This window comes from Schistocerca piceifrons, chromosome 8 (assembly GCF_021461385.2).
Source record: "Schistocerca piceifrons isolate TAMUIC-IGC-003096 chromosome 8, iqSchPice1.1, whole genome shotgun sequence".
Taxonomy (NCBI): domain Eukaryota; kingdom Metazoa; phylum Arthropoda; class Insecta; order Orthoptera; family Acrididae; genus Schistocerca; species Schistocerca piceifrons.
The window spans coordinates 160,498,969-160,508,518 of record NC_060145.1 but is presented as its reverse complement, the minus strand read 5'-3'; the positions used below and the strand labels follow the sequence as shown (position 1 = coordinate 160,508,518).

At 44.4% G+C, this 9,550-nt stretch overlaps 1 protein-coding gene across 1 annotated transcript; it reads right to left on the bottom strand.

Annotated features, from left to right (window-relative positions):
* Window positions 1-1,454: 1,454 nt before the first annotated feature.
* LOC124711985 lies at window positions 1,455-9,147 on the bottom strand. Its single transcript, XM_047242270.1, has 3 exons — window positions 9,062-9,147; window positions 3,372-3,744; window positions 1,455-1,564 (listed from the first exon to the last, which is right to left on the bottom strand). The coding sequence occupies exons 1-2, from the start codon at window positions 9,107-9,109 to the stop codon at window positions 3,379-3,381; spliced, it is 414 nt and encodes a 137-aa protein (XP_047098226.1). The 5' UTR covers window positions 9,110-9,147; the 3' UTR covers window positions 1,455-1,564; window positions 3,372-3,378.
* Window positions 9,148-9,550: the final 403 nt, after the last annotated feature.

Below are 9,550 nucleotides of genomic sequence, written 5' to 3'. Positions count from 1 at the left end.
TGGACGGCTGTGATACAATACGCCATTGTCCAGGGCTGCATCAGCGCATCAGGGATTCCATGAGACGGAGGGAGGATGCACGTATCCTCGCTAACGGAGGACATTTTGAACATTTCCTGTAACAAAGTGTTTTAAGTCCCGCTGGTACATTCTGTTGCTGTGTGTTTCCATTCCATGATTAATGTGATTTGAAGAGAAGTAATAAAATGAGCTCTAACGTGGAAAGTAAGCGTTTCCGGACACATGTCCACATAACATGTTTTGTTTCTTTGTGTGTGAGGAATGTTTCCTGAAAGTTTGGCCGTACCTTTTTGTAACACCCTGTATAAAGCGTGTGGGGGGGACACGGAAAACAGTGCAGTCATCGTAATGTGGAAATGGAGCGATTGATAAGACGTCTAAAAGGACGTGATAATTGACTTTTTCATCACATGTGGAAGAACTTCTGAAACGGCTTTAGTTTTTAAACTGTTCGTGTGCCACCATGGCTAAAGTATCTTGTGCATGGCTATCCAAAACTGGCGCCGAGGCAACTGTGGTGCCCCACGAGTCATAGGTGACAGGGGTAAACGATGGCTGCGAAGATGTGTACGAGCGAATAGACGTGCAGCTATTTGAGCAACTGACCGCCCAGATGAACCAAGCGGCTACCAACAGTGTCTTCTCAACGAAGGTTCCGTAAAAGCTGCTGTGTGTGGGCGTCCGCTGCAGGCCTGGCTGATGCACCCATGCTTACTGCCGTTCATCGGCGACGAAGGCTGGAATTTGCACAGAAGTACCGCAACTGGATGTCCACAGAGTGGCGACAGGTTTTTTTTTCAATGAATCACGTATTTGCTCCATTGGACAGATGGCTGTTGGCGTGTACGACGCGAAATGTCTGAAAGCAAAGGGTCCAGGCCAGAGGAAAGAGCATTATTATCTGCGGTATGTTTTTGTGGCATTCCCTGAGTGATCTCATCATTATGGAACGCACAGTGGATCAACACAAATATGCCTCTCTCATTGGGAACAAGTCCACGTCTAGAAGCAGTTTGTTTACTCTCGGCACGATGGCATCGACGAGCAGGACAATGCAACGTATAATGTAACTCGCAGTGTGCGTGTGTTTTTCGAAGAGCACCAGGTTGAATTTACCGTATTCCCCTGGCGACCAAACTCGCTGGATTTTAAAGCGATAGAGAATCTGTGGGACTACCTCGATCGGACTCTTCGGGACATGGATCTGCAACCAAGGCACGTGGCGCAGCTGGCTCCACATCCCTGTCGATACCTTCCAGAATCTCATTGTCTCTCTTCATGCACGTCTCGCTACAGTTCACTCTACAAAAGTGTTTTCTTCATTCTTTTGACAGGTGGTCACGTTAACGCGAGTCGGCAGTGTATGTGTACTGTACTTAATAGTGGTTGTTAACAGAAAACTTAAGAAATAAAAATTAAATTCGTCTAACTGGTTGGATTTAAGTTTTTAATAATAACAGGTGACATCAGACAAATTTACAGTCTTGTCAGGTGTCATCTTTCGATGCAGCTGCAGCAGCAGCAGTAGCAGCAAACAGCAGACCTGTAACACAGCGAAATAGTTTTAATGCAATTATTTCTGCGTAGTTGCTTGTACTTAGATGCTGAAGCAATTTTTGTCATTTTTTTTCCGTTTGAGACCCAATTACGTAATTTCACTAAGTATGAAAGAATGTACCAGTACATAACAATGCAGTGAGTATACTAAATATGAAAGAATGTACTGGTTGACAACAGTAGAGGGTACGTGTCGTCATCATCAATTTGGAAAAATGTAAGTATCTCAAAACGTGAAAATTTACATATACAAATGTTACAGACATACTGGTATATAGATGATCACTGAGGACAATAAAATTCGCAGTTACAAGACTGAAATCTGATCAGTGCATTGGAGTGCTATAAATTTAATTGATACTTACATTCGGAGTTGCATCCCAAAACATACTTCCGTGTTGACGTTTCATGTTTTTCCAAACAACACGGTTTTAAAGGACACATCCCATGAGTGTTATTTTTATGTTTGACCGAGTCAGTACCTATCTATCACCATATGGGTGGGATTAACAAACGTTTGAGACCTTTATTTATAAAGCTAGAAGGTGAGACGAAGCAACTTGTATGCGTATCAGTACTCGTTAAGCCGCCATTCGGTGTGTGAGCACGTGCAACAGAATCATTTTTGTCGGTACCAGATGTATTTACAAGACATTGTACTTTTGTTTTAGCAGGCCCTCAAAAGCTGTTAGATCATTATAGTGTATGAGTCGCTGCACGTTACATCGCTGAAAGGCTAGACAGTTGTCCTAAAACTAACAGTGTGAGTGCTTCACTGGTGAGTGATTTAATATGAGGCAGAGGTCATTGGAGAAATGAAGCTTCTGTCACCATGACGATTAGGTGTGTCATGTAACTGTGGCGTTATCGGATCTTATACTGACCGCCAAACTGAATGTACACAAAGCAGGAGTGAGTCGTGTGGCTTCATTTCATGTCCGGATAACGGATCGTGGTGGCCAGAACTATTTGTGGGAGTGGGGGGGGGGGGGGGAGGAGGAGGATACCTGAGTCCTAGATCTGTACAGGTGCTGGTGTTGACCACTGGTTATGACCCTGAAACGTTCGGTGAATAGAGCGCAGATAAATGTCACTGTGTGGTTATAAAATGAGTAGGTGCATGTATGCACATAGGGACATACGGTATGTTGAGAAATACCTTGCACAGCTGACCGCAACAGTAAGAAAGCTTAAGCACATTTCTCTGCTGCGTCCTATTTATTAGGCGAAGAACTTCAATAAAAATCATGTTTTGACAAAATATCCTACCCTATACGAAATTTAATTGCGTTCATAAACGTGAAAGCATTCCTAACTGTCTGCTAGCTGGGCAGTAATTGGTCTCTCTCTCTCTCTCTCTCTCTCTCTCTCTCTCTCTCTCTCTCTGTGTGTGTGTGTGTGTGTGTGTCGATATTGATCTGCACTTAGACTCTAACATTAGAACGTTTTGTTATCAGTGTATTTCGCTCGATGAGTTGCTGTTACGTAATAATTATTATTCCACAGAATTATAAACAGTAGTATGTACCAGATAAATAAATAAAATAAAGAATAAATGCTATTGTGAACATGGTATGCTCACAACTTGCAAGGATAAAGACAATGTTGATACACACTTTGTACATCTATAGGGAATGCTTGACTACTGGAAACACCGACTATTTCTGGGCCATTTTGGAGCGGCTGTTGCCACGCACCTTATTGTTCGGTCGGGCCTATACATGTGGTTTCACTAGGACAGTATCTGCAGCAGTGCAAGGCTAGCGCGCGAAACTGGGATTGAGCTGACCCACCAGACCCTCATCGGCGGCCTGACGCTGCTTCAGCCGCCGACGCCATGGCGTTGGCGCCTTCCGCGGCGGCGCCGACGCCTCCCTCGAACATAGCCTTTCCGACGCCGACGGCCGCCTTCCCACCGGCCGCGAATGCGTCGACGGCCGCCTTGGACGCCTGGGAGGCGGCGTCTATGCCCGCTTCGGCTCCCTGCTGCATGGCACTGATGGCTCCTTCTGCGCCGCCCGCCATGGCGGAGAAGCTCTTCTCGGCGCCTTCCTTGCCGGACCCCATGGCCACCATGAAGCCGCCGGCGAAATCAGCGCCGGGCTCTGCTGACGGCTGTTGGCTGCTGCTGGCCTCTGGCCGCGCCGCAGCTGGGCTCAGCAGCATCTGAGGGCAAAACCACACTCTCGTTCTGCTGTTTGCTTATCACAGGCATGTGGTGCTTAATTTAACAATGGGTCTATTCACAGACTCCCCTCTGCCCTCCTTCCGTATAGCGTTGTTGCTTTTGTCGTTGTGATCTTCAGTCCGAAGACTAGTTTGTCGCAGCTCTCCATTCTAATCTGTCCCGCACAAGCTTCTTCATCTCTACTTAGCTATTGCCACACACATCCATTTACATCTGCTTACAGTTATCAAGTCTTGATTCCCCTTATCATTTCCCCCTTCCCCCCTCCCACCCAATACTTTCGACCAGTACCGTAATGGTTATTCCTTGATGCATCAGAATGTATCCTTTCAACCGATCCTTTTATTTTAGTCCATTTAAATTTCTCTTCTCAGTTCGATACGGCGCCTCCTCATTAATCATTAGTTATCCAATCAACCTATCCAATCTTCAGCATTCTCCTGTAGCACCACATTTCAAACGGTTCTTTCTCTTCTTCTCTGAACTGTTTATCGTCGGTGTTTCATTTTCGTACAAGGCTACACTTCCTTCAGAAAATACCTCCTAACAAATGTGTGACGAAGAAATAGCGACGTCAGCCGCGTGAGAGTACTGAAGTAATTCAGTGGCGACAGGTGAATATTTGTGTAGGACTGGGACTCGAACCCAGATTTTCCGCTTCACGCGAGCAGTCGCTGTAACAGCTTCGGCTCTTCGAGCGCGCTCCACGCCTGACCCGAATTCCCATCTAGTCGCTCAACTGCTGCCGTAGCGCTCCCCTTTCCATTTTCTTCATCGCTCGCAGCATTTCTCATGATTCCCGGAAGACATCGGACATAGGGTGCATCCACATTGAAGATATAACGAAATGCCTTCAAGGCTTAGATATTACTGTTATTTGAGTTGGACATGTCCGAAAGAACAGACGCCGCTCAGACACGATTAGGTGGCCGTGTTTATACATATATATACACCATGTATATACTAATTATCGTTATTTTCGTATACAAGATGTATCAAAAATAGTTGGCATATTTTGTAGCGCTTTTGTCACAACGCAACAGAGAAGAAGTCGAGTAAAATATATTCTAAAATACATCGCTTCTGGCTATCACTGATTAAACCTTTAATGTGATGTAACAGTGAAGTCGACTACTTCAGATAACGTCCTCATGCAATAGAAAGAATCGCGCAGTTTATGTATGAAGTGTCGCTAGAATATTTTAACAATGTTGTTCAAGATGCACCAGTTGGTGTTTGCCATGACTGACTGATAGGTAGGGAACGAACTTTTCCATAGCTGATTCGTTTGGATTCCTACCTGCGGAAACAACTGATCCAGTTGGTTTATGCAACGGACATTCCATATGCAGAGACACTTTACAAGGGCCTCGTGGAAACTTGCGTGTGTGGAAGGGAGGCAATAACATTTGGACTACTTTCTGTGAATGAAGACAGTGCGATTAATTTCTGTCAGTTGGCCACTGCCAGAAGGTAAAGCGGCATTTTAGGTGAGGCTGCAGTTGTTATATGGATCAACTTGTTACGTCGGAATCTTGAACTAATCACTGGTAGCAGGCCGGCCGGAGTGGCCGTGCGGTTATAGGCGCTACAGTCTGGAACCGCGTGACCGCTACGGTCGCAGGTTCGAATCCTGCCTCGGGCATGGATGTGTGTGATGTCCTTAGGTTAGTTAGGTTTAAGTAGTTCTAAGTTCTAGGGGACTGATGACCACAGTAGTTAAGTCCCATAGTACTCAGAGCCACTGGTAGCAGGAGTGTTTCCTTCCAGTACGTGGTAGCACCCTATAGTTCTCCTGCTGATTGCTGGTGGCCGGGCTGTCAGTATGAGAGACTGCGAGAGGTCATGTCGTTTCTCTGTTTGTAATTTTTTCTTCTGTGTATTTTTTTTTATAGTAACGTAGCCTTTTTGTGTATCAGTAAAAATGCTGTATCTTGTGGAAGTCTTAACTTCAGGTGAGGGATAAAATGTTTAAAATTTCCCTAAAATTGAAAATTGATGCTTACCTTTAACCGAATGTAAGATGGCAACGTATGGGGCAATTTGATACAATTTCGTTTGGGGTAATTATTACAGTGCAACAATCACGTGGTGTCGAGTACAGTTTCTTGTTATATATTTTCCTTATGCAGGCAGTATGAGATAAAAACAAACAGGAGACAAATTGAGGCACAACGCTAAAAGAAACATTTAGCGAAGTGTCGAAAGAAGTAATATCAGCTTACCAGTAATTTTTAAAAAGAAAACAAACTTTTCTATAATACTGATAACAAATTATATGTAAGAGAAATACAACAAATAAAACAGAACTAAATTTTTTGATCAGTGGTTAATATGTGTAACAATTTCTCCACACAATGTAGCAACAAGCCCCATTGTGAAGTCATTTGTTTTTACAGTGTGCATGCCCGGAAAAAACGTAACAAGCGAGCCCTTGAGTGGGAATTCGCAAGCTCAGTCTTTATTAAGGTTAATTTGAAAAAAATATTAGATGCTAATGACTCATCATGTTCATCAGGAAGGCGACAGAAAATGAGTGTCCGGCGGGGATGGGGTGGGGGGGGGGGGAGGGGGTTGCAGAGATCAACCTTCTATGGGATGTTCGCATTGCACTTCACAAAATGGACGTCGTCGACTTTGAAGAAATTTTCAAAACGAACCATTAACTTGAACCATGAACGCCGAATGAAAAATGGCGCGCCACAGTAATCACAAAGGTACACTCCAACAGGACAGAAGGCGAACTCCTTGGGAGATAGAAACTGAGCAGGACGGTCAGCTGGGTATCCACTCTTAAGGAACACATATAGAATCATACTGATGCAACGGAATGATGAGGACTGATGGAATGTGATGGCATGCAAACGAATGCGAAACAATTTTTCGCGGCTCTTATCGTGAAACTGGCTGTCCTTGAAGACGTAGCTGCAGATACTGCCACAGTATGTTTTATAGACACGGAAAAAAAACAAATATACAGAGTCTGGATTTGTGCAGTGGTTCCAGGTGGCACGAATTGCAATGTCACACAATTTTCAGGAGGAATGATTTTTATACGCAGACCAGGAATCAAGCGAAAGGAAATTATTTTGACAAGCTACTGCCAAAAAGCAGTGCTCCTACCGTAGTTGTAGTTCTCTTACCCTCATTTTCCACTCTTGCTTGCTGTGACGTATATATTCCTTACTGCCCATGCACGATCGTGCACACGAGAAAGACTATTAGGGGACAGACCACCTCCAACTTCTCCCAGCACAGTAAATTCCAGCAATTTACAATTCAAATTAATCGTCGGCATAATTGTGTACGAATGCATTAAGACATTGACGTTAGTTAATCTTGGTACAACCCCCTTAGTACCTGTAATTTCCAGAGTTCCTTTAATATGCATTTCCACTTCAAATCCCGATTGGTGGGAGTTAAATTCCTTGCTGAATGATGGGGTGAGTTTATTTACCTCATATACAAATTTTCGGGGCGATTTCGCAGTTTGCTGTGCATCGTCAAGTTAACGCTTTGTTTGAAATTTCGTTACCTTTCTTTATCCAATTCTGTAGTATTGTCCGAAGTTACGCAACCTTGAAATTACTGTAATATGTGCCGCGCGCGATTTGATTTGCATAACATAAATCAGTATGATGCACATCCTCTAAATTGAACCGCGCATCCTTGAAACGCCCAAACACATTATTTTGTGACAATTACGCCTTGTCCTCCCTCGAATATCCCTTCCTTTTCTTATGCACTACATGGTCATGTTGGTGCGGACTTGACGACATCTGTTCGTAATTGCTTTTTTACTACGCTGCGGATGATCTTCCATGTTCGTAATTATGTTTAGCACTCGCTCCTTGGACAACGATTGTCATTTACTACGTTTCACTGGAGAGGGGTTTGTGGCTCCTTGTCTGATTAAAAATGATGAACTGCATGGCTCGACACCTGTTTCAGTATCACTTTCACTTATTGAGCTCGTATCGTCATTATTGTACTCCTCACGTACATTTGCCGCACAATCGAGCGTATAGGACACCACACATTCGACTGGCTCATCTAGCGGAGACGCTAATATTTCATCTGTCACTTCTTTCGCATTCTGCGAAATTGCTTCGGTTCCTTTCTCACGAAATGTCAATTTCGGCAACTGTTGTAGAAATAATACGATGTTTGCTTTATTTATCGTTGCAATCGCTCTGTTTTTTATCAACACCACTAGCAATGTAGAACTGTTGTGAGTTACTGGTTGACCAAGCAGCTCAACTACGTTCCGTAGCCTCATGCTGAGCTCACCATTGGAGACCTCCAGTCCCCCCGTGTTGCCATTAGCAGCCAATCTTGGGGTTGCATGGCAGACGTGTGGAGCGTCGAATGGCGTAAACATCACTGCCTTTTGCGACCTCTCTCTCAAGGGGTTCCTTATAATTCAGTGATATTCATAACTGAGCATAAAGGAAAAATGCTGTGCATCTATAATAATGGTGCTACATTATAAAGTATCTCGCATTAAAATAATTCGAAAATCTTTTTGTACAAAAATTATTGAAAAAATTGTAACAACTAGCCCCCATCTCCCTTCTAACAGCAAAGCAAAGACTAAGCATTGCAGACATATTTCGAGTTTTCGTTGTTTTGGTTTGAGATTCCAAGTGTCCAAGTTTGGTCCATTTTATTTTACATTTTCTATATGTAAGATATAAGTGGGTCCTCGGGGACCAGTCATATTTGTAATCGTTCCTACCCAAAAGAGGTTGGAGGAAGTGACTTCCATTCGCAGGTGAACATTCCTGATGGACACGATCCGAAATACACAAATACAAACTCTCTTTCTTTCTCTCTCTCTCTCTCTCTCTCACACACACACACACACAAACACACACACACTTACATACATACACACACAAACATGTGCGCGCTCATGCATACACACACTTCGAGCTGGAATACAGAACACAATACTTAGATCTCACGTCATCCTCCGTAACTCCAAATACCGCAGGACGGCCACTCTAGGGTTCTGGCCAAGAGAGTTAGCGAGAGGACACGGTTCAAATCCCAATATGGTCATCCAGATTTAGATTTTACGTGGTTGCCCTAAATCACAGAAGGCAAATGCCGGGATAGATACTTTGAAAGTCCACGGCCGATTCCCTTCCCCATCCTTTCGTAATCCGAGCTTGTGCTCCGTCTCTAATGACGTCGTTAGCAACGGCACGTTAAACTCTAATCTTCCGTCCTTGGATTCCGGGGTTCTGTTGCCCAATCTTTACGTGTTGGTTCGTAGGGGGTGTATCTCACCAGTGCGATGACAGCGGCGAACGTCAGTGGCAGGCAGCAGTTGCTCATGGTGCTGGGACGTTTGGCGGCTGACAGGTGGGAGTCCAAATCAGACTGTGCTTCCGGTACGCCCACGCTTGCTTATATACGCCACAGCCGGAAGAACCATGGCTCCTACGGCCCATTACCACCAATGGCTAATGACTTTCCGGCCTCCGCGCGACCGTCACCCCAAAAAAACCTTACTTCCGCAGTTCCCGCGTGTGTTAGCCAGCCGTGACACTGGCTATTTGTCATGACGCGGCATCATGTACTGTTGGCCGAACTAATCGACGTATCACTAAAATCACAGTGCCGCTCAAGAGACATGGATGAAGGGTAAATTAGAAATGTAAAAGTGGCAATCGAAAATTCTCTATCAGAGTAGATCGCGCACGCCAAGCTCTATAATACGCTGGTCCGGAGGGACTGAGTGTGGAATTTTGCAAAATTGCGCTTCGGCAGTAATAA